Raw genomic sequence first — 25,375 nt, 5'->3', positions numbered from 1 at the left:
ATATTAACAGTTGCGAATTTCTTTCCACCGAACCTACTTGATCAGTGACGAAACTGTTCAGTTAAAAATATCTTTTTGCTGATCATTGCGTAAGTAATCAGTTATGAAATCGATCAGTTATGAATCTTTTTCTGCTGAACCTAATTGATCATTTACAACTCACTTTTTGCTAAACCTAATTAATCAGTAACAAATCTCATTCAGTTGAACCAACAATTTTATGAACACATTTGAACCAGTTTGTGTCTGTTAATGCTTCTGTTATAAGCCATAATTACTCTTCTTAACTGAGGACCTGAATTATGATAAAAATATAGACTGAAACGGTCCTTGATTTTATTTCATTAAATCAAAGGTGAATTCATTTGTTAACGAACTACAAACTTACAACTAATGTTTGTGGTCTTCATTTGTGTTCTCAAAATTGAATGAATTTGATTTATCTATGATTTGGTTATTTGGGTGATAATGAATATTGTTTGTACTAAAATAAACTATAGACAAAGCTGTTCTGTTGGACTGAATGGAGTGATCTATCTGACGTGAACTTTTGGAAGGATTGTTTATTTTGTCCTGGTAATTAATTCTATTTAAACTGTTGTTAGTGTTGTTGAATTGAAGAAAGAAGAAGAAGTGTTATTCAGTTAGGGTTGTTTACATTCTGATACAAAATCAAGTTCAAGAAATGCCTGATTGTTAAATAGGAAATTGGTCAGAAGTTTGTCTAAAAAGTTAACATTTTACCAACTAATATTCACAACCAGCAAAGAAATGTCTTGTATAAAGGCAACTAACTTTTCCAACCCAAAATAAGCAGCGCCCAATTCTGCCCACAAACCATTTCAGTTGCTGTGTCTAGTTCTGCACCTTTATTCATGTACTGATCGTTCAGTTTTGCCTTGCCAGAATGAATTTGTGGGTGTCCAGCACCAATTTGGTTCATTTTGATGATTTGCTTTGGACAAGTCTAACTTCAGAAACATTTCCTAAACACTTTTAATGTATCTATGAAAATATCTCTTCATTCAGTCTGATTTCGACAACTATCAAGTACAGTGTGTTAGTTAATAGTTTTGCCAGTTTTAAAGTTTAAAAAAAAACTTTTTCCAGCAATTGGTGAAAATAAAATTTCCGAAAAATATTATTTGCAAAGAAATCGTCTTACTTTAAAACTATCAATCAACACACACTGTCATTTAGAATTTTCTATTCAGATACGTTTTTAGTCCGACCGCCGATACCAGATTTAAACACTCTAGTTTTGAAAGGTTTCTGAACTTAGACATTTCCCAAACTGTTATCCCTGTTTCATTTTCTAGCTTGAGTCTGGAGTAATGGCTGTAGAAGTGATGTATTTGAAACAGGATAACTACTGATTTCCATTTCCCCCCACCATGACATAGGTGTGGCCGTTCTGCTTTACATTGACTTTTCATCAGTCAATCTATAATTCAATTGCAATTCGTTGAATAACATTAGAAGTTTTGAAAATTGCATCTACATGCAAGTCAATTATTTATTTTTGGTGACAGTGATGTGCCAAGTAAAAAAGCTCTTTGTGAGGCCATGTTGCCAACAGGCTGCTGCCCTCCACAGAGATGCATTTAGTTAATGGTTTGAATGTTGTGACCTACAAGCTTTTATAAAAGTTCCGTGTCACACAGTCACAGTTTGGTCTCACAACTTTGTCCAAGTGTCACAAATAGCACGTTTGATTACTGGCACCGTGCTTGGGTAAGCACCCGATCTCGCACCTTAAAGCGCATTTCCATTATGGCCTGAATGCAAATTCTCAAGCACCAGATCCAAGTAACAGTAGAGTAAAGTAACGTATTGACCACCCTCAAGAATGACTTCGCCAACATGCTGAGAATCAGGCAGGTCTTCCAACTAATTGAGCTGTCTTGTCCTGTCCTTTTGGTAATGACTGGTTATTTTTTTACTGAATTTTACAATATCACAAATTTTATGGAAATACCCCTTTATCCTGTAAGAAATAAGATATGTTACAATTCCATATGCCGCATACTCCTGACTCAAGATTTTAGGACCAAGTTTCTTTACTTCCAATTGATTAATTAATTGATTACCACTTTTCCAGGTTTTTTCTCCTTATACTGTTTAGATAGCACCATCCTACTTTATGGTCACACTAGTGACCTTAAATTACTTTCAAGGCCTCATCAGTGACCTTAAACTACTTTTAAGGCCTCACCAGTGACCTTAAATTACTTTCAAGGCCTCATCAGTGACATTAAACTACTTTTAAGGCCTCATCAGTGACCTTTGATTTACATACGGTGTGGTGATGATTTCAGTGAATGACGATGGGAATTGTTTGTCATTTCACCCTTCATGGAAAAACAACTATTTTTTGCAGTAGCACCCTTTTTTCTTCGGGAACAACTGTAATGTCCCAAGTGCTGTTTTCAGGGGTATAAAGTTGACAATCCCATGCATGGTCTACACAACCTTTCCCCAGTAATCAACAGCATGAAATGTAAAGTTTGTACCCAGTTGTGTTTGACTGGTTGATGTGAAATTACGCTGAATAACAAAAGTAGCTTGTAGATAACCAAAACACTAAACCTACTAACATGAGTGCCTCTTATGGCTTGCCCTTTATGTTTTCAAGTTCGTAACTGAAAGTTAAATTATGTAAGACAAAAATTGCCCAAGTCATTAAACCTGAAAGCCAGTTGGAAGCCCTGGATTCTCTGCTTTCAAGTTCATTTATTTTAACTGAAAACCATTTGCTGATTCTGGAAGTCTGCTTTCAAGTTCATTCCTTTTAACTGAAAGCCAATTTTCGGTGAAGTAGGTTTGAAGTACTGCAACTGCTGCTTTCAAGTTCATTAATTTTGAAAGCCAGTTGGAAGAACTTTAACTTCTGCTTTCGATTATTTATTTTGAAAGCCTAGTAAGGTTCTGCAAACCTCTGCTTTCGACTTTATTAATTTTGAAAGCCAGTCTGAAGTATTGCAACCTATGTTTTCAAAGTTCATTAGTTTTAAAAGCAAGTTGAAATACTACAACCTCTGCTTTCAAGTTCTTTTATTTTGAAAACCAGTTTGAAATGCAGTTTTAAGTTACCCTTCTCTTAAATGCCAATTTCTCAAAAACTGACAACCCTGCTGAAATCTGCCTTTCAAGTTCTTCATTGACACTCTTCCTAAATTGCAGTTGAAGGCCACGGAGAACGACTATATGCCAAGTTTTACAGCACATGCAGGACCCAAGGTACTTGTGTCGTCAATGTGAAAACAGTGAGCGAACACTCTGATATCAGGGGTTGGCTTGCAACTGTGAAATGTGTTATGCTGGACACTGTAGGAAGACAAACTAAGTTCTGTGATTTGATTTGAGAATACATCGCAACTGCTGCTTTCCATTTTATTTGGGAAACTGGGTGAAGACGAATTTGAGTATAAAATGCAGCGGCTCAGGCTAAGGGTTTAAAGTCATCTGTTAAGATTGCCAGCAAATTTAGAGATGTTTGCCTTTCATAGATTTTTAGTGGCCATTGAAAGCATTTAATGGGTTTTTCTGAAAATAAGAAAAGAAAAAAGTTAAACCAGAAGTTGTGAGGTCATGTAAGGGGTCAAATATTTTTAGGCATTTCATACCTTGGGATTTCTGGATAACCTCGATTCCAAAAAAAAAATCGCAAATATGTTTTATTGATTGGAAAGACTGTATATAAAAATCCTGTGGTTTTAAACTTTTGTAGAACTTAGCGTAAATCGCAAATTGAAGAGAGGTAAAACTTCAGCGGTGTATGCCAGAGTAGTTTTAAAAAGGGGTGTTTCTAACAAGGAAAGCCCTTCTTTGCTGAAATTTGTGGCAGATGTCTCTAGCCACAGATCAAATACCCTAATTTGGGGGGGGGCTAGGATTCATGAATTCAGATGGTTCTCTTTGTTGTTTCAACACTATAAGTTTGGTACTGTACATCACCTTGTGTCAGTTGTAATGCATTTTGGCCTTGGAGCACATGGGCACTACAGTGTACTGTGAGTTGTAAGCCTCGTGAATACAGTGTTGGGTGTATTCTTAACTGTGCTGTCTTAAAATTGAAATGTGCCCTGAATAGAAATTCCTGAAAGTGATATTGAAGTCAAGTTCGCTAACCAGGTAACAATTCAAGGTACTTTAGCTTCCCCAAATCGCTCCACTTCCCAAACAAGCTGTGTTTGTTTCTATAGCCTGTGATGTAACCATTGTTTGTGATTGGTAGATAACTGCTGATTGGTTAAATCAGTTGTCATGTTACCATGACAACGTGGCAGGTCCAAAGGACAAAACATGCCTGTTTGTTAGACAGTACATGAGAAAATAATGCACCATGAACCAATCAAGAGAGACTATATTGGGCCTATGGGACAACAAAATTGATGAAGAGTTTAATTCGTCTCATAGTTTCAGGGGCAGGGGCTTAGTACCCTAAATTCTTGTTTCTTGGTTTTATGGACTTAATTGGTGTGTGTGCGTGGGGGGGGGGCAATTTAGGCATCCTAAGTGTCCAGATATGACATATTCCACAAAAAGCAGGGCCTCGGAACCCCCCATGATGATTGGAGGCCATTTATATAATAGGAAAGTGCTATTTAAACAGTAGAGTAGTAATTCATGATTTTCTCCCATCCCGCACCCAAATTTTATAGGCACCCACTAAACATTTTTACGACTTCCACCCTTAGATCTTTCTTAGATTTCCCCTGAATTTAAACAGATTTCATGTTCAATTTTTTGCATCTTTATTATAGAAGTTCTGTGATCTTGCTGTGGACAGTTTTAAAATCTCTAATAATTTCATTTTTTAATTGTTGTGTAATGTAACCACAATCGCTGAGTTTTCTTGCAGGTACCATTCCCTTCTATTAGACAGAATTTCACAAGCATTGGTTCGCGCTCCGCAAATGTATGATTTTTGTTGTTGTGACCGTCCATAATAATCACTGCAATGTGCAACAAAAAGATGTCTTGTGTTAGGACAAAACCCGTGATTTCAGGCACCTATGATGACCACGAGCAATTTTTGTTGCATGCGATCGTGACCGGTGGTTTTAGTGACAAAAATCACTTGTTTGTGGAGAGCTTCAGCTGTGGCAAAATTCTCAAAAATTCTATGTGTGATCCCGCTAATGAGATAAGAATAAAGATAAAGAAAATAATGTTAAGCGGTTTTTAGAAATTAAAAGTTTTTAATCCCTTTTTGAACCTTTGTCAGTTCTGCGATCAACGTTGGTTTTTCAACTTGATTTCACGTAATTCCTTTATAAATTAGAATAACTATCAGCGAAGTTGGAGTCAGTCCAGAAAGGTCCGCAGTTAAACCTGATTACTCGCTATCAAATAGAGGACATTTGATCTATGAATATTTCTGTTACTTCTCACTGGAAAATACATATAATTCATGTAAATTAATTTCGTTACAAGTTGAACAGATGATTTGAAAGCTTGTTCAGAAATAGATTTAGTATAAGTTAATTAGTATGCATGCAAGCACTAATTTAATTGTTATCACTGCATAAGCTATTAATGTCTAATGAATGATTTATCATTTCAAATGATCTTAATGGTTTTTGGTTGAAAAATTCTTGATCCTCTTAAATGAATGATCTGTTTTTAATCTAAATGATGATAGATGACATTTTAGCACCGATACCATTTCAATTTCACTAACTAGGATTCTGTATGTAAAATTTCAACCAATATACGAATCTATTTTCAATCTTCTAGGCTTCTGTCTTCCTTTAAGCACTTTGCAAATGAGCGATTTTTGTCGCTGTGACCTGCGATGTAACCATGACAACATGACAATTGCGATTGGAAACCACCATTTCAATCAGTCATTGCATTGTCATCGATACATTGCAGGTGATGGTGATTAAATTGCTCATTGGAGGGCGCTACAGAAAGCTTTCTCTTGACATACCATTCGTAACTGGTCATGCCATTGATATTTTGTCGAAGATGGCGAATCAACAAGAGTAGTATATAGTATTCACCACTTCAGCAAAATATCGATGATATAAATACATCCCTTGTTGAACACAACATTACAGGTCTGCCCTTGAGTAATTTTGCTTGCTGTGCACAACTCTACATTTTGTAATGTGCATAACACAAGAAAAGTTACTCATGGTCAGTATACTCCCTGCATCTGAAACTATCCGGAACGGTTGTTGTAAAATCAAATGTTGTGCGATGAAAATGGGAAATTTCTCTTTTGACAAGGACTGTTTTCCTTCACTATATTTTCTTCTTCTGCTTACTGAAATTTTGCGCATCAATTAGTTGGCTATGTACAGGGAAAGTCTGGTGATGTCTATGAGACATCCAATAGATATCTTACAAGTTGGTGTCTACTCCTGTCTAACCAGATGCACAAAAAACATCAACTGGGTGATATCCATAGACATCCACTCTATTCAACATCAACCAATATAACACGATGCATGAAAGACATCAAGTAAGTGATGTCCATAGACATCTAATCTATCAGACATCAACCATCTTTTAAAAACGTTTACATTTTTTTAATTTCCTTCATTGTCTATTAGACACCTAGGTAGATTGATGTCTATCACTTGGTTGATCTAATAGATTAGATAGATTACAATAGACCTAATAGATTATAATAGATCTAATAGATGTCTATTGGACATATCATTAGATGTCTATAACATATCTCCCTGACAAAATATCTGTTTGATAGAAGTCAAACATTTTCCCTGTCCATAGTTGACTTAAGAGGCCAAGCAACCTTTATAATGACAATGCCAGTTGATTTATGCCCTTGGCCAATTTCTTGGCTACTATTCCCACTTTAATCCCCTCCTCACCATTAAAACTATTGGATTAAATACATATGCTGCTTCAGCAATAACTTCTAGAAAAACTATATTGAAAACTGCCAAATCTTCGCACCTCTTGATTTGTGAGAGTTGCGAAAATTTCTAAAATTAGTATAATCATTGATGTTCTTATGGAATGATTAGATGTATGAAGCCTTAATACGGTGACTAACTATTTCAACACCCAGTTGTATCTTCGGTGTTCTTGCTTGTGATTGTTGGTCCTCTGCAATATACCCAAAATGCTTTGAAATCACAATTTGTCAACTTAGATCTACTTTATCATGCTAGTGATTCATATACATAAACTGGTTACGGGCCTCAATAGAGTCACTGAAACTCTTTATGGCTGGTGAGATCGAGAGGAAAAACGATCTGAAATAAGTTCCTTTCACCCCTTTAAGAATATTTTGATGAAAGATTCCGGGGTATCTATTGTGGCCAGTAACCAGTATATCATTAACTTGAATCTCTAACTTACTTATGTAAATCACTAAATCAACACAATCGCCGAGTGATTTATGTAACCTGAACTGAGGGAAGAAACCCCTTAGCACTTGGGTTTTGGAGTAAACACTGTGAAGATTTGACTTAAAGGTGGTGCCTCAAGAGCTCTTGGGCAAGAATGGTCCCAGGGGGTGTCCGTGGAGAGAACGAGTACTGGGGATTCTAAAAAAATATTGAGTTGAAAGCTTGTAAAGCTAATAAACTTGGATTATTATTGGCTGTTTAGACAATACTAAAGTGATTTAGACGATACTTGGGTGATTTAGACAATATTTGGTGATTTAGACAATATTTGGGTGATTAAAACAACACTTGGATGATTTAGAGAGAACACCTGGCTTTAGATCATAGTTGAGGTTTGAGCTTTTGAGATGTTTTTCTGGATTGGTCTTGGCTATTCAAAAACAGAAAGTTCTCTAAAGGATGTAGTGTAGGAGAATACTCCCTCAGTTTTCTGCCTATGATTGCCAAACTTTGCTTAGGAGGCCAGGTTGACAAATAGAATGTTCTTGTTGGGTTGGCTCTTGATCAACATTGAAAAACTAAGTTGACATGATTGTGAATTTTCTCCTTTATTACTTTTGTTGAATCAATATTCTAAAGATAAATCATCAATATTTGGTTGATGATGTAGAAATATTGATATTGTAACAAGAGGAATAAATGCATGCATAGTTTTGTTCAGTTTGACTTGAGTTTGGCTTTTGCCATGATTTGGAAATGTGACTCCTTATGTCAGTAAGACAGCAAAGTTGTGTTGGCATTAAGTGTTGCCCTTAGCCTTTTCTAAAGAATGCACTTTTCCGAATCTTGGTAATCATCCAAGCCCAAGTTCATTGGAACATGACGTTATCAAGTTTACTGGAAACTAGCCATTAAATATCATGTCGTTTATCTAAAAAATGTGAAGATGTTTTCTATATCCTTAAATCTTTTCAATATTTAGGTTTCTTTAGATTAATATTATCAAATAGATTACTTCTTAATGTTCTTAACTTAAAATCTTCTCGAGTTGTTTGACTCTGGTGTCGTCAATGTCCAATCTACCTACATGTAACTCTCTACTTTGTTTTTGTTAATCATAGAACTTGATGTCACTAATTATAATGACCTTTTAAATGTTTAATAAAATGTGCCTTGGATGGATTGACCATTTTGATGTTAGAAATAATATGTAAGTTAATGTCTTGATCTCTAAGCATCCAAAAGCAATATTCCGCTGGCTATCTCCTTTGGTAGAGCAGTCAAAGAGAAATGCAGATTTGTTTGGAAAACCTAATGATTATATACTACTTGTGAGAAGAAGAACGATATTCTTGTAACTAGTATTTTAGGTGCTTCAGATAGTTTGTTATTTAAGTCCGAGTTATTCTTTATATATTTTGTCCTTGGAGTTTGAAGTCCCATTTGTGTTAATTACTTCTATTTCAGATGTGATTTATTTGTGAATTACCCCCCTTATTATGATCATCGATTCCGGTTTCTTCATACATTGTCATATTTCACATTTCGATGGTATCATTACGCCCTTTTACATATCTTTTATAGAAGAATCGTTTTAGGAAAACATTATGCCTATTCCTTTAGGCATATTACAGATGATTGAGGGGACTTGTGCCCCTTATAACTTATGAACATTTACTGTTTTGTTGAATATGATTAGTAAGCTATTTGCATACGATATGCAAAACAAGAAAATGAAATTTGTTATTTGAAACTGTTGAGTATATTCTAAATCAAATATATTTAACATTATGATTATCATTCTCATTCAGGATGGCTTTTCACATACAGGTGTACCGGTGGGTCCTAAAATCTGACCTCTTTGACAATCTACTTTCGTCCATATTTCATATACTTATGTAACGGTTTTGGGATAAAGTTCTGAAACTATTCTTGAAGATTCTAGGTTTTGAAGTCACACTGTATTCTCGTTAAGTTTTCTGCAAAAGTATCTATAGCCTATTATGGTCAAATATACAACCCATGTATAAGCATAAGTTCTTGTTTGCATCTCTCTTACCCAGAGATGCCAACAGCAATTTCCTTTGTTTGTGACTTGACATTTGTGTTTTTTTCAGGGAATTTTAAGCAATTTTTTTACGTGAATGTTTATGTGCAATGAATTTTTGGATTGGGACCGTGCCTTGCATTTTTGATGAAGCTTGTATTCATATATTTTCCTCCTTTTCATGCCCATCTTTCGCTTACTTGGATAATCTGTTCCTCTTGGTGATTGGTCCGTTTCTCTTGCAACATGGTGTTGGTCCTCGCTACAGCGGAGCATGGAGGTAAATAAACTATAGTCTGCTTCATAAGTAAATATCACTGACCTTTTGGGCAGCTGTGTAATAAAGTATTGGGCCGATTTCTTCAAGGTTTGATTTTTCTTCGAACTAATTTTTGGACTTATTTTGATATTCATCAGGGCCATACTCATTATGCTATTTGATGTACAATTTTAGAGGATTTGCACTCTTCGGAGAGGTATTTCCTTTTGTTAAAGTCAGTAAATCCGGTTAACCTGCCATTATTTTTGAGGGGACTTAATTATACAGGTTATATGTATAATTTTAAGTTCAATTTATCGTGATAAGAGCACATTTACTTTGCCCCCAAAATGTTGTCAATTTGGATTTGGTCCAAGGTCTATCTTGAAGTGTTTCATTTCAGGGACTGAGGATGATGACTTCTGTTGCACAACCTGTCTTTGATCCAAATTCGTCAGTGGTGAGTTTATCTTCTTGTTCTGAACTCATTTAATGGAAATATTTAAAACACATACTTTTATCAGGATAGTATTTCTGGATGAACCGACTTGGCATTCAAGGAACTAAAATTCCTGGCCCTTTACCACACGATTGATGCGCAATATGAGATAAATTCATGATCCCAAGAGTCGGTGAGATAAGCATAAAAGACTCATCTCGGGGCAAGTTAACGGTATTGTTGGGGCAAGTTAACAATCCCCACAGGTGGACAGTAGCAGATAGTGGACTCCAAACCTCCGGCAAAAATACTGCAATAGGGTTATGACACCGGTAATGATGATGATGTTGATGATGATGATGATGATGATGAGGATGATGATGATGATGATGATGATGAGGATGATGAGGATGATGATGATGAGGATGATGAGGATGATGATGATGATGATGTTGATGATGATGAATATCTTGCTTTCTTTTCAGACTGCAGCTACCAAGCCCGGTGAACTGAAGCAAGGGACTCTGCTTGGAGTCATGGGAACAGATGTTCCTATCAAGGAGATCACTAAGCTCACACCGCTCTACGAGCTTGGAGTGAATGCGTACCCATTTGCCATCACCAATAATGGGTACATCCTTTTCCATCCAGACTTCAGGCCTACGGTGAGTGTTATCCTCGAAATATTAGTTTCTGGCCTGGGGGAAGTTTCTTGTACCACTTGTAAGGCTTGTGGTATGTGGAGACACTCAAGCTTACACTGTGGACTTTGAGTGAGTGGCTTGTTCCAGTATAAAAAACACCAAAATGGATGGTACAAGGAGAAAATTATTTCATATTTCAGTCCCATGTTTAACCTCTATTTGTCTTTAAAGGACTACAATTTATCTTTGCCTTTTTCAGCTGAATGGTAAGGAGAAGCCGAACTATAACAGCGTTGATCTATCCGAGGTGGAAATGCAGTCAGATTATTCAGATGTAAGTGTCAACAGTAGTTTTTCTCCTTCTGCAAAATGAAATGTAAATAGTTCCGAAATGGGATATTCTATTTTCACTGAGTTTAAAGTTTAAAGTTTAATAAATTTCTTATGAAATAAATGTCTGAGGAGTTTTTTTTCTCTATTTTCAGGAGTTTGGCTTTCCAGATTATAACATGACGGTAAGTTAGTCACTATCGGTAAAATTTTATTCAGGCAAGTGAAAGTAGGTCACTATTTAGTCCAATTTCAGTGATAACTTTTTAAATATTTCTTAATGCAAGACTTTGAAAGGTTTTTGAATTATGTGCGGTTTCAAAATGTTGATGTTGAGATATCTTTGACTTCAGTTGCGACGTGAAATGGTTGACTCGAAAACGGGTGAATTGAAAATAAAGGTCAACATCCACTATGATAATATGGTAAGTTTAATTGACCCGCCAAATATTACAAGGTAGAGGTTTATGTGGTTGTATTTTCAGCGCATGAGGATCTCCTTGAAAACAACCCAAAAAGGGCCCAATGATACTTAATGAGCTAGATATCAGTCATCATGCATTGTAATCAATTTAAAGTTATCTCACCTGTTTATTCATTACAAAGTAGAATTCTCAAGCTCATTTTTTTATTTTTCAGACAAGAGTGGTTCAGCGAATGCATAGTTATTATTTTATTGAAATAAGAAAGACACCCTTCAGGTAAGGTTTGATCGAGTCGTGCATCCTCATTTGAGAGATGGAACCTCAAATAAGGGACTGACCCTTCGACCTAAAAAGGGCCCAATGTTACTAAATGAGCCCCCAGCTAGATATCAGTCATCATACATTGTAATCAATTTAAAGTTATCTAAAGTCTAAGGTTCGTAGCTGGTTTGAGCGAGGTGTTAAGGAAGCTATCTATATCCATGCCCTTCAGCCAAACCTGAACAGAGACGAAGGGATCCCATCTGCCTCAGATTTGCTCAGATTTTCTCAGATCACAAAGCGCATCATACCTGCCACGAATGTGTTCATCATTCAGCATTCGTAAAAATGTTGTGTCACAAAATTGTCTTCTTTTATGAAGTAGGTCTTTTAAATCTTAGGGAAATTGTTGATGCCACCTTCTTGTTTGTATTTCAGCCTCGGTTTAGCTTTCCCGGAACTTTACGGCAAAAACTTATTCACAGCAAAAGCCACGAAAAAAGATTTTGGTAAGTATGATTAATTTGGTCTTTAGTAGTTAAGTGGTTTAATGTTTTTTTTACAGAACAACCAGTATCTTAATCACTTCTTGTTCTTGTTTGGCATCAGATAAAGGAATGGTTCCTGCATCCGAATTGAAATCCAGTGCCTCGATCCCCCGCTCAATGAAGTACTGGTCCTCCTTTATCCCTACCGGTGTCTTTCTCCTGAATCTCAATGGACCCTATGTATTCTCTCTACTTTTCCCACACTTTTCGGACGATGGCATCTGCTATGTCTCTTGAGGTAAAACCCACATCACCAATGCTTACCATGGTTATTGCATGAATATAGTTGTATGCCTGGTAATCAAATTGTGGCCCAATTGTGTTGTTTAAACATTTGATACAATTTTCCCCTTTTTTCAGAGGAAAAATATTTCATCAATAACAAAGACCCAAAAGACCAAGTCCTTGTAAATAAAAATTGGTGAGTGAAATGTAATAGCATCTTTTGAGTATTGTATTGTAATTCTCAACAAATGAGCAATTTCATAATTGAAATATACTTAGATTGAGAGTAGGACACTTTAACCAGCATTCCATCACGCCAATACAATCATGATTGGCTTTGAAAACAATTCTTACCTTTCAGGGAAGACTACTGCTTCTTAGAATTCAACCAGACTCTTGAAGATCCCACCGTGGTTCTTGTCGAATACTTCAAAAATGATACGTTATACAACAATAAGTGTAACAAGTGGGGACAGGCCATGATTCTGAGTATGCTGTGGGATGCTCGGGCAACAGAACAAGCCTCCACGAAATGGAAAGCTGGAAAAAAGTAAGTATTTGTAGAGAATTATATATAACTCCTTCGGCTACTAAAATCAAATAGCTACGCCATTGCTGTAAATTGCATTTTCGTGTGGCTCAAGGTAAGGAAAAGAACTTTGTCGTAATGCTGTTAACTGCGCAAATTCACTTAAACTATTCAATCATAGTATTTGTATGTCGGTCTTCACAAATACATTGTAGAAATTCAGTAACTAAATACACAGTTAGAGATTTTCAAATTCAGGTTCAATTTTCAAATTTTTGTTTGAACGAAGTAGGCCTTTTAGGGCCAACAATTGTCAACAAAGCTTCTGTAATCACATTGTGCAATAAATGCTTTTTTCAGAGCCAATGATGGGGTGGAAATGACATTTTTAGGCACCAGAGCTGGAATTACCAGATATTATATTTTCGATGACACAGTGGACTAGTAAGTTATTGCTTAATCAATTATGTCTTAATCAATTACTTACCTGGGATGCAAGGCGGTATTACTTTTTGGTGGTGGGGGCCAACAACAAGTTCACTGGGGGAAGGCAGAACAATGCTCTTTGCCCGTCAGCTGCGTAAAAAACGTGTTTTCCGGCAGTATCTGGGGGAAGTAGCCTTACCCCACTGAATATGGCCAGGAGAATCTCTCTATAGGATACCCTGTAAAGCCTGTCGTTTTATTTGCATTGATTACCAACAACACCCGAAAGCCTATAAAATATGTTAACCTACATGAAGAGGGGTTCTCTTGGCAGAATTTATTTTAACCCTTATTGAATTTTTTTATTTTTCAGTGAGTGGATAAAGGGGCAGGACAAAACTATCGAAGAATTATACTACCAGCGAGCAGTAGATAACGTATACAGTAGTAATAAAAAAGACAAGGGTTATGACACCATAACGTTCATGGTGCCTCGGTCGAGGCAAGTGGGTAGGTAATAGTTTATAAAATAACTCACCTCTTGAAGCATCCTAAAGGCCTATCCCACTCACTCAAAATTTGAAAAATTGAATTTGCTTTATTTTAATTATGTAAATACACAGTAATTAAAGTAAGGATTGAACAAGCTATTTGTGAAGTGAAAGTGTGAAGTTGTACGATAAACTACTCAAAAGACCTCTACCCTTTTTTCTATTCAAACATAAACCCCAAATTTTTAACACTTTTTAAAAATGTGTTGATCTATTTCAGGTAACGACACCCAAACCTCCATTGTTGCTGTTATTCCCATTATCATCAAAGTCAAGAAGGACAACAAAGAGACGCCATTCGGTGTCGTAGGCTTCCAGATGAGTTTTGATACATTTAAGCAGATTTTTGTCGAGGAAACTAAAACTTGTAAAGCAGGGACGGCTTGTCCCCTCACTTGTGAGAGTGATGTAAGTTGAACTACAATATCTGTGTTCTTGTTTTAGTTCATGTGGGTATCACTTTAGTCCAGTATAATCGATAGAGTTTTTTCTGATTTTGTCCGGCACTTCATACCCCAAGTATCTATAAATATCAAGCCCTTTGGAATGTTCTCAGATGAGGTGAATCGTTAAGTCTTTGTTATCATCTGGGTTATGGGTAGTTATTACTACAAAGCTGAGAGCCAATTCACTTCATGCAGATTTTCTTATTGATATATTTTTTGGGAACTTCAATTATGCGCTTCTGTCTGTTTCAGAAAATGAACTGCTATCTCTTGGATGAAAACGGTTTTATACTTTTCTCCAAAAAAGATACTGAGGTGAGTAATCTCACGATTTCATCTTAACGATGTATGTGTTGTTATAGATAACAACTCCTTTTGAGTTTGAGGGATCTGAAGTTGGGTATTCGTGTTAAATTTGATGGCAAAGTATGGCGAAAGAATTGTGGCTACGATCTTGCATGTTTGCAACCCCTCGTCCCTGTCGTTGGTGTTGATTCCACTGGTAGTAACATATAAAGTTGCTTTAGATTCATATTGAAAAAACATGGAATTTTGGAGTTAACTTGAGGGTCAAATGTTAAAGATTTGATGACTTATGCATCACAAAGTGATTGTTGTAACTTTATTGAAGTTCGATAACTTTATTGAATTTCGATTTCAGATAGGAAAATTTTTTGGTGAAGTTGATGGTGCCTTGCTTTCTGATCTTGTAGACAAAAAAGTCTATAAGAGGTAGGTACAGCACTCGTCAAAAGGAATGTCACTTGTTGCACGAAACCATGGCACAACACTTCGTTATAAAATTACTGTTACTGCTGTCCATGACCTCATGGCTTCTGTGTCTGTTGAAAGTTGTAGGACATTCGATGGACTCTTCTCCCTGGCCAATACAGAGTTATACTGGGCCAGTTAACCCAATTGTCAACTACCTATATTTCGGCCTGCAAAAAACTCATCCCACCTTCGAGAAGGGATGGTCCATGGATAGAACAAATTATCCAAGTTCAATGCAAATGTTGAAGAAGAAGTAAATGGTGAAAGTGTTAACCGTCTTTCTGTACATTTTCAGGGTAACAGTGTATGACTACCAAGGTGTCTGCAACATATATGATAATATCATGTCTGGTGCTAGCTCTTTTATACTGAATGTAAGTATGGTCATACTTGTATTGTTTTTGCAGGAATTCTATGTAACTCATCTGTCTCTTTCTCTATTTCGTTTCTCCCGCTAAGTCATTTAAAAGAGCAATTATATTGGAATCCCAAATTCATGCAGTTAGAGATGCATCCACCTTTAAAAATTTCGGCAGTAAGTGGGGTGGGTTCTCAGAAAGGAGAATAACAGTTTATATCGAGCAATATATTTGTCAGCTGCCAGATACACAATTCCCCAGCGTTTATTTGCGTACATCACTATCTTCAAATGTCTGTTTGCTTCGTTGTCGGGGTAAATGTTGGTGTTTCATAAAAAGTCGGCACTGGGGGCCAGTTTCTTACCATGACTGATCAAGTATCAGTAAGCGGTTTAACACACTTTGATAGATAGTGATGATGGCCCTGATCACCTGACTACTACTCAAAAAAGCATCCTATATCTTCTGTTGTTCAACATGTTAAAATTGTCGGATCTCTCAATAAGTCTTTTGTTTTATTTCAGCCATTAAAAAGGATATTTTCCTCCTTTACCTGGGCGGTACAAGAGGTAGCCTTGTGAGTATAGAGATTTTTCCTAAACAAATTATCTACACTGCACTTTGCCTATGAATTACAATGCATCACTGTGCATTTTGGGGTGGGATTTTGCATAAGTCATGTAAGTGAAAACCTAATATTCTGAGCTTCCAAAATGATAATCCGTTGATGATTTTTTATCTCTTTCAGATTCATCATCCAATTTAATTTGTTTTCCTGGTGGAACAATCGTGGTGCCTGGGCCGAAGAAGGGGAGATGACGGGAGTTGGGCCTGCTCCTGAAGGTAAGTTATCGAAAAACATTCTTTCTTTTCTCTTTTAATTACTTAATGACCATGCGTATTACTGTTTGGAGAGTTTTCTTAAAAGTCACAAATTTCGAAGATTAGTTTTTTCTTGGAATCCTAAATATGGCCCTTTTTCGAATAACGTGCTCTCGTGTTCCTGGTGATTGAATTGTATCGAGTTTCCTAAAACAAGATTGTGGAGATGCAGTTTCGTGTTTTAGTGATTTGCTAAGTTGGGGTTTTCCAATAACTTCATTTGGATTAGAACTGTGGGAGTTCTATCAGGGGCATGGCATTTAGGGGGCCATGGAGCAAAGGGTTCTGAGGATCTAGATACCAATTCGCAGGTCAACATCTAATCAACCTTGGCGGAATCGCACCGAACTTCGTGAATTTTGAACTTCGCTTTTTTGCAATTAAGCCCCAACATATTTAGATTGATATGAGCATTGCCTAACACGTTCATTGTGTGTTTGCCAGGATACTACACTAAAGGCATTAAAGCATGTACACTGTGGAATCACTTGTTCGAAATGGCGGGAGGCGACTTGGCAATCGATTTGGGCGACACGGTAGATGTTAAAGTCGAGGGAAAACTGGTTGAGAAATATGGGTTAAAGTGAGTCATCTGTCTTTCATGAATGTCTCAGTTATTGTTTTGTATAACCTCACACCAGGAGCACAAATCTCGATCTTAAAGCATTATGAGATAGGGTTGTGTGTCCCCTGTGAGTGAGTTTATGCAGAGTAATAATCTGGCGCTGAATGGTGAAAGGTAAACTTGGCTAATGAAAGTTTTGATTTGTTAATGGTTGTGGCATTTTAATTAATATAGTCTAATAAATAATGATTTTAACATACTGGGTGTGGAATTTTAATGCATTGGCTATGGAATTTAACACGTCGGTATGGCATTTTAACATGTTGGTGATAGCATTTTAACATATTGGCTGTGGGATTTTTATGTTTTGGCTATGGAATTTTATTGCATCAATGTGTGAGTGATTAACCCATTAACCAGATAGTGCACCATTTTTCTAACATCGATTTTTTCTTGGTGGTTTTGGAGTAGTTAACACAGTACTTGACTTTAGTCTGTAGTTGGTATTTGAATGAGAAAGTGATACTTCGTTTTGATGCTACTGAACTGGAGGAGAAATCTTGCTTGATTATGCAGTTGATGCAGATTTTTTGACAACTCTTATTTCAGGTACTAGATTTCCCGGTCATTCAATTTACATGAAGACTCATTGCTGTGATGTTCATATTAGGCCCTCCAATTATTGTCTTGTAAACTAACTCAGTGCATTATATTTCAGAATGACTGTTTTTTGTTGCAAAGATTTAGTTGACTTTATGTGTATTCAGTTTATATCAGTATCATGTTTGATTTACTTCAGTTGGAAAACAGATATTTTTAAATAAGAATGTTAGATGTTAACTTTCTCAAAATGGTTATTCCTCAGAGCAAACATGTTTTGGTGAATCTTTCAAAAAGGAATAGTCCCTTGTCTCATAAATTTTTCTTCATATTATTTTCCTTCATTTTGTTACATGTAAATAGCCTTACCTTTATGAAATGCACTCATTATTAATAATCACTTAGGTTTTTTCAGTTATTTCATTTATATCTCCCCCGAACCCCCTCAGTAAACAGTCTATTCTCAAATACAAATTCTACAGCAGTAGTGCCCCTGAACTTTTTTGAAAGAGTATAGTCTCAGGACCCCAACTCCAAGAAAACCTTGACTGAAAAAATAGAGTTTTTCCTTGGCTTAGTTTTGTCTAATCAACACACTGCAGTACCAGTGGAAAATTGGTGTCTGCAATATAAATCAGATAGACTCTGGTTCATATCCCAGCTTAAATTCTTTGCCTATTTCAAAAAATGATGTCGATACCTGTCTGATCTTTGTACCTAGGAAAGCAGGGTGAAGCCGATAATTATGCCGAGGATAGTACACAGTCCTTAGAAATAAATTTGAAGACTGTTATGAATCGTACCTACCTTAAAGGCAACCGCTCCTGTCAAATGGGGCGTGATCTGTTTCTCGTCAACCCACGCTGGGGGAAGAAGCGTTTGGGAATGCTCTCGCCTTGCAATACTTGTAACAAGTAAGGATGAATTTGGCCACAAGGTGGCGCTGTTGTTTTGTTGCTGCACTTGCCAATGCAAGTGTGTGGAAACTGACGATGTTTGACTTAGAATCTCGTAAAACAAACTGAAATTTATAGTTCCACAGAAACTTGGCATATCACCAACAGCTGTTGTGATGTAACTTGTTGGATGTCCTTTTAAACATTTCAGAAGAACCTTTTTGGACAATTATTGAGTCAAACAAGACAGTTTCCGCATTCTCTATAAATCTTACTCATAATCCTTTTTTTTATTTGTTGAGTCTTCAGAGGCTTTGCACGTTGTTTGTCAGTTATTGGCAGTCTGACGTATTCACATTCATATCTAATTGGGGGGTTCCCATTTGGGCAAATTGAGGTTCAATGGTTTTGATGAAGTACACACAAAAAACATATGTCAAAACACGAAAAGCAGCAACTCGAGAGTGCTGACTGAGCGCTTTAAAAAAATGGAATTGTGTTAATGCTTTCGTGAACATTTCAATTAGTTTTCGAAACGATGAGTAACGATGTATTTCGAAGGGCTTGATACTGATAACAGTCCATTGATAATTGGTTCTTATTTGCACCTGTCCCTAAGCTGAATCACAGACTGCCAACAGATTACTAATTCATTTTCAGATTTCTTCCTCTCAATCACTATATCGTCTGAAATCACATGCTGCATAGATCTCACGTTATTGTTGTTATAAGCATTAATCCACATATTTTTTGCATCTTTTTTAAAACAAATATTCGTCTTTCTCAATTCAACATCAAGATAGGCTCGACTATAGCCCATTTCATCTGGTCATTGTTTCAATTTCAGATTTTGCTGTTTCCATAGATTGTTTCAGAATTGTTTTGAAAAATTCATCCTGGGAATTGTCTTTAAAAGTCCTTATTAGCCATTTCTTATATGAAAACTAATGGGTCTTAAATCATTTAGGAATGTCACTGTAAATTTTCTGAAACAGTACCAAAATGCAATTTTTCTAAAATTTTCTGAAACAACTTATTTGAACTTAAATAACGTTTTAAGTTCAGTTCTTTTGAACTTAAATAATTTCTTGATTTAAGTTCATTTCAGAGCAGATAATGCAGGATCAGCTTCATATTCAAATGTACCTGAACTTTTATCTGTTGTGCCCCATTCAAGACTTCTGTGCTTTCCAAAACAAAATAATGCCCTAAAAGCATTGAATGGAAAACAAAATTCCGTTATACAAAGTGTATACAGTATATTGTTTATACATGAAAATCTCAGCTGCATTACCCAAAGTGATACGTTACTGTAGTGTTTATCAGGCAGGGCAACTGTGTTAAGAAATGCATTCTGCCGTGTCGAACCTGTTATTTTTTCCTTGTTGTGTTCATAAGAATAAGAGCATAAAGAAATTATTCTCGAATGGTTGCACATGGATAGGGCCTAAACATTTGTAGAGGTGTTGGACAGTTACTATTGTGGTATGAAATATAATTCTATAAACATTAACACAATAATAAAGCAAATTCTCTTTGATTTCAGTCATGAAAGTGATCTGTTTCAGGCTGTTTATCAATATAATCCCGACCTTGAAGTTCAATGCTTCCAGTTTAAGGTCATGCGAACTTACTGGACCAAGACGAAAGTGGGTCCGTTCAACCATTTCCAACTGTCTTTTGAAACACAGGCCTTAATTCTAGTTGAGCAGTCTTTGACACCAAGGGAATGTGATGATACGTTAATCTTGATATCAAGAAGAACAGAGAATCAAACTGAGTGTTGTGACAATAATGCTGAAATTCTTTTGCAAAATCTTCGATTCCTTCTCAAAATCTCTCTGTATTTTCTTTCACATACTAGAATACCTGTCATACGGTGATGCATACGGTTCGTATCAGGCCTATAATGGGTACGAAGATTATGCAGAACTAAATGCCATGTTCTGGCGGCGACAAATGGCGCTACAAGCCAATATTACGCCTGCAATCATCGGCAACACAACGTGTGTGAAAAGGTCAAACGTGTTTGTGATGCACGACAGTTTTAACAAGAAAACTCAAGGAGCATTGTTAAATTGTCAAATTTGCAACAAGTAAGGAATATTTCAGTTAAAAACGCACTTCCGCGCTCAGGTACATGTTGCATCCAATATTTCTTGAGTTCAAGGGACTATGTGCTATGTACTTGAGTTTAAAGGGCCTGTAATTCGTTTTCATGACCAAACTTGTAGACCACAGCTATTGCACATTGTCCTGCATTGGTAGTAGTTCTGCGTCACCACTTTCTATTGGAAGTATTGTTTCCCCGTTATGTAAGCGAATACTGACTTGTCGATTCTGCACCAAGGATTGTTATAGCATTACCTAAAGCCAGGAATCTCAGATGGCCAGTGAAGTCTGCTACCAACATGCATACATGTGAATAAACTTTAAAAGCTAGTGTCTCAAACTATTTTCTTTATTTTCTCTTGCATCATAGATTACTACGGGTCTTATGGTGGGGATGAGTACGGTTCGTACGATTCTGGTTATGAGGGTTACGAAGACTATGAACAGATTCAGAGGGAGTTCTGGCTCCGGCAAATGGCGTTGCAAGCCAACTTCACCCCCGCCGTAATTGGCAACACAACTTGTGAGAAAAAGTCAAATTTATTTGTGATACACGAAAGTTTTAACAAGAAAATCCAAGGAACAATGTTTAATTGTCAGTCTTGTAACAAGTAAGGATGATTTAATTCTGGAACGATGTAGTGCTCAGTTAGATGTAGGAGTCCAATTTGTCTTGACTTGTAAGAGGCTATGGTTCCTTGTAATGATGACCAAACTAATTGTGATATCAGTTGTTCTAGATTCTTAAAAGTACATGTGGCATCATTTAAAAGACATTTTGAGGAAGGCTTTAATGGTGTTTGAATATGTTGGTTACTCTTGACTACTAGTTGAAACATAGTTGTTTAAAAACGAGGAGAAGCAACATATTCGAACATTACATTAAGTAAAATATTCTTCTTTTTTCTGAGACTAAATTGTTGGTCAGTGGCTCCCTGCTATTAAGCCTATAGACCGACTTGGCAGCTATAAGCAGAGCCAAGGGCAGGATGAAATGAAATATATCAGGACTTGGCAACTAGCAACTGGTGTTGCCTTGAAAGTGGCTTGGCAGCGATTTGAATCTGATGAATCGATTCATTTGACCCACAATGTTCCCAACCTGTAGTTTTCATCAGTTTTGACTACGGTTAAGTACTGAGCTCTCCATTTAGAAATATGCTACTGCTTATGCCTATCGCTTATACATTTATAAATATGACATTGATAGCAAACTTTAGAGTATATGCGTCAACTTTTCTGCTGTTCTCAAAATGCTGACGCAATGCCAACTATCCAGTGAGTCATATGAACATGTGGACTCCCTCTCTGCTGGAACTCAGATGGTAGTCATATTGCATGCATTGCCCTGTAATACCAGTCATGTACTCCAATCATCGAGTAAGAATTATTCTTTAATCAGCAAGAGGGGTGACTATCAGTGCAAATTTACCGTTCTGGTTAAAAGTAACATCCCTCGTCACAATTGACTACACTGCACTGTACTTTTTCACATGTGACGTTTGCCTGATGAGTCTCTTGTCTTTGCATATGTTTGCACTACAATGTACAGCAGCTGCTCCTAACAAGTTGGGTCACTATTAGACGACGCCATAGGTCCTTTTTGATGCAAGATATAGTTTGGAAGTGTCGTACATGTATCTGAGCTAAATGTTTACCCGTATGCTGTTGACTCAGTGTTGTTTCGTAAACATTTATGCCTGCCTGAATGCTGGTCCATCCACCCTAGTCAGTTTGGTGTACATGCAGCTTATTTTGTGAGTGACTTAGTCCCCTTGAATAGAAAATGGTATCACCTATTGTCAAGACTATTTGAAGCAGGCTGATAACGTTTTCGTATTGGAAAAGGGGTGTAGTTTTCATTTCTGTAGTGACCACTAGATGGCACTGTTTATCACCATGAAAAGTACTCATCAAAGACACAGACTGATTGGTTGTTCTACTGGCCAATAGGTGGTGTCGTCACTGTATTGTTGTCTCCACGTCGTGATGTCTCGAAGTGTGGTCAGAGTTGCTATTGGATGCAGACTTTATTGTTTCCAAACTTTTGAATTGTACAATACTCCATTGCTTTGCTCTGGTAACATCAGTTACCTTTTCTGGCTACTGGTTACTAAAGAAAGGTCCTTACGCCAATTGACCAGTAACCTTTTCATACTGACGTTTCCAACAGAACCTTCTTTCACTTTTGGAATTCTTGATGTAAGGTAACTTGGTACAAGTATAGCTCCTACAGTGTAGAAAACAGCTGGTAGTACACATCCATGCGCACAGAGGCTATAATTGTAACACATTACCTTACTCTGTCCTCTGACTTGGAATGTGATACAGATTTCAAGTTGGAGTTAATAACAGCTGTTTCAAGCATATCCCACATTAAAGAGGAATAGCTACCTTTGATGGTGGACTCCAAAAGTTGCTCTTTCTCTGTCCTCTTCTTTCCTCCTTCCTCTTCCTATCAGAAATAACAACTCATATGAATTTGCATGCTGTGTGCTACTGGCTGACTCCTTGTATGGTACACGCCTTTGCAATATTGCAATTGTAATGCATTATCCAATACGCTTTGGCCTGTTTGGAACGCGATACTGTCTTTTCACATCCAAAATATAATCTAACTCACCATTTCTCTGATGCCATTCACGATTGTGAGGCATTTCTATTTCAGTGACATTTTGAAGACAATTTCAAAAGTTTTGTGACAACTAATATGCATCCTGTTCTAAAGTAAGACGTACCACCCTTGCACCAAACCCCTCTGTGTGTATCAACATGTGTGGGCTCTGCAATGATTTGACATAAATGTTCTTAGAACTTGCAATGTAAAAATAGTTCCAAATCTTTTTGATTTATGAAACCCTTCAGAACTCTGCACTGTGGTTAAACAGTACAGATATGCAGTGGGTGAACTGTTTGATATCTGCAATGGGTAAGCTATTACAGATCTGCAAAGATCAAACCATGACAGCTGAAAAAGAAAAACTGTCACATAATATCTGAAAAGATCTGAAAAAAGGTTAAGGATCACAAGGTATACTGTGGATGAATCATTACATGTCTTTATTGGCTAAACCATTACAGATCTCCAATGATTCGACCATTACAGAAAGGATAAACCATCACATGATATGCGACAGATAAACCTGGATTGAAAGAACATTACAAGTCTACAATGTTATATGCACCAAACCATCGCAGAACTCAGCATTTTCCTACACACTTTTTCATGTTCTAAAAGTTCAGGTCACAACTTGGCCAATGGGTAAGCACGCTATGTAATTGAAAAACTTTCACCCGTTTGTCGCTTGTTTACCACAGTGTATGACGCCCAGCCGCTAGATTACGATGAAGAAAATCGCCTCTTCTGGAAACTTTGGGAAGCGCGAACATTAAATTACACACCGTCAGTCATAGGTACCAAAGCATGTGAAAATATTTTGACTTTGTATCGGCGCCATGACTCGTTTGGGCGCCGAAAGAAAGAGGGCGCGATAGGCTGCAGCTGCAACAAGTAAGCTGTCAACATTGAAGATGTTTGATAGAAGTGTGTTTATTTTCTGTGTGATCTGTGTTCATAGTTTATTGCTCATGATTTTATTTGCTTCATCTTAAATGCCATGTCATCTGCATATTACGGAAACTACCAGTGATGATCTCTGCACAAAACACGATGAAGACAGTTTAACAGTCAAAACATCCTCATTCCAGAACATCCCCAGTTATGAGATTACAAATGGCCATGCTTTTACATTCTGTGCAGTTGTTATCTACCATTAAAAGTAATGTTACTTTTTTAGCCATTGTGTATCTATTTTGACTTTCACATTTGGTTTGATGGATACATTTCGTCTCCTTTCTCAGGATGAGAAAATCGTGAGAAAGGTAGTAAATTAGGCTTCAAGCCTACAAGGTCGCAAATCAGTGCAAGCAAAAGCAAAAGTTGTATCTAAAACACATTAAAAAACCCAACCTAATTCCTTCTCTAATCGAACTGTCAATTTTGATTAAAGAAAAAATCTCCTCAGTAGAACCCCAAGTGAGAATTTTAAGGTCTAAAAAGCAAGGCTGTTTTCACTCTACTAACCTATGGGGACATTTTGATGTGATGAGATTTTGGCTGGACACTACACATAAAGATGGCATGCCATTGCAAGATCTACTAACAAATGTTTTTATCTGGATAAGTTGTGAATACTAACCCTAAAAGGGATGAAATTAAGATTGTAATGGAAAATACGTAATTAGGAATATTTGGTGTTGTCATATGTCCTATGACAACCCAGATAAAACTGTAAAAGCAGTCTTGAATAATTTTACCAAAACTTAAACTCTCTGATATGTCAATGAAATAGAAGCCACAGTTGGGCAAAACCTTTAAAAATACATAAGACTTCAATAGCATTCCGCGATAATGAGGTCACTGCAGCTGCTGCCCTCTATTTCCACATCGCTGAATTACAGGCAATGTCTGACAAACATGCGGTTTCGTAATGGATTCAGGCTTTCTAACTAGGGCAGTTAGAGGCCACAGAGAAAATGTTATTAGTGTTAGTAGTATGTCGTTTTCGACCGCCAGTGGCTATAAATAGATTCTAGGCGGGAAATTCAAATGTTTGGTTTAAATTCAAATTTTTTGTTTGAAAATAGATCTCAAATGGATAAAAGAGGTCGCTTCAATTAATTATGTCCGCAACACAATACAACCTATCCAAGATCGCCTATTATC

At 36.8% G+C, this 25,375-nt stretch overlaps 1 protein-coding gene across 9 annotated transcripts in view; it reads left to right on the top strand.

Annotated features, from left to right (window-relative positions):
* LOC135490974 (voltage-dependent calcium channel subunit alpha-2/delta-3-like) overlaps positions 1–25,375 on the top strand; it is a 148,552-nt gene that overhangs the window by 107,973 nt on the left and 15,204 nt on the right. For 2 of the 9 annotated variants that reach the window (XM_064776568.1, XM_064776569.1), the window contains exons 14-32: positions 9,143–9,169; positions 10,041–10,097; positions 10,562–10,741; positions 10,980–11,054; positions 11,206–11,235; positions 11,404–11,475; positions 11,690–11,751; positions 12,175–12,245; positions 12,645–12,705; positions 12,871–13,059; positions 13,399–13,482; positions 13,838–13,974; positions 14,236–14,423; positions 14,714–14,776; positions 15,123–15,193; positions 15,531–15,609; positions 16,119–16,171; positions 16,343–16,437; positions 21,020–21,260. In XM_064776568.1, coding sequence (XP_064632638.1) covers positions 9,143–9,169; positions 10,041–10,097; positions 10,562–10,741; positions 10,980–11,054; positions 11,206–11,235; positions 11,404–11,475; positions 11,690–11,751; positions 12,175–12,245; positions 12,645–12,705; positions 12,871–13,059; positions 13,399–13,482; positions 13,838–13,974; positions 14,236–14,423; positions 14,714–14,776; positions 15,123–15,193; positions 15,531–15,609; positions 16,119–16,171; positions 16,343–16,437; positions 21,020–21,260 — 1,835 coding nt within the window. Of the gene's footprint in view, positions 1–9,142; positions 9,170–9,646; positions 9,659–10,040; positions 10,098–10,561; positions 10,742–10,979; positions 11,055–11,205; positions 11,236–11,403; positions 11,476–11,689; positions 11,752–12,174; positions 12,246–12,644; positions 12,706–12,870; positions 13,060–13,398; positions 13,483–13,837; positions 13,975–14,235; positions 14,424–14,713; positions 14,777–15,122; positions 15,194–15,530; positions 15,610–16,118; positions 16,172–16,342; positions 16,438–16,920; positions 17,060–18,362; positions 18,556–20,401; positions 20,634–21,019; positions 21,261–23,967; positions 24,161–25,375 lie in introns of all 9 variants that reach the window. The other 7 variants (XM_064776570.1, XM_064776577.1, XM_064776574.1 and 4 more) reach the window with 6 other exon arrangements.

Source organism: Lineus longissimus, chromosome 7 (genome assembly GCF_910592395.1).
Source record: "Lineus longissimus chromosome 7, tnLinLong1.2, whole genome shotgun sequence".
Taxonomy (NCBI): Eukaryota; Metazoa; Nemertea; class Pilidiophora; order Heteronemertea; family Lineidae; genus Lineus; species Lineus longissimus.
This window is presented reverse-complemented; position numbering and strand designations above follow the sequence as displayed.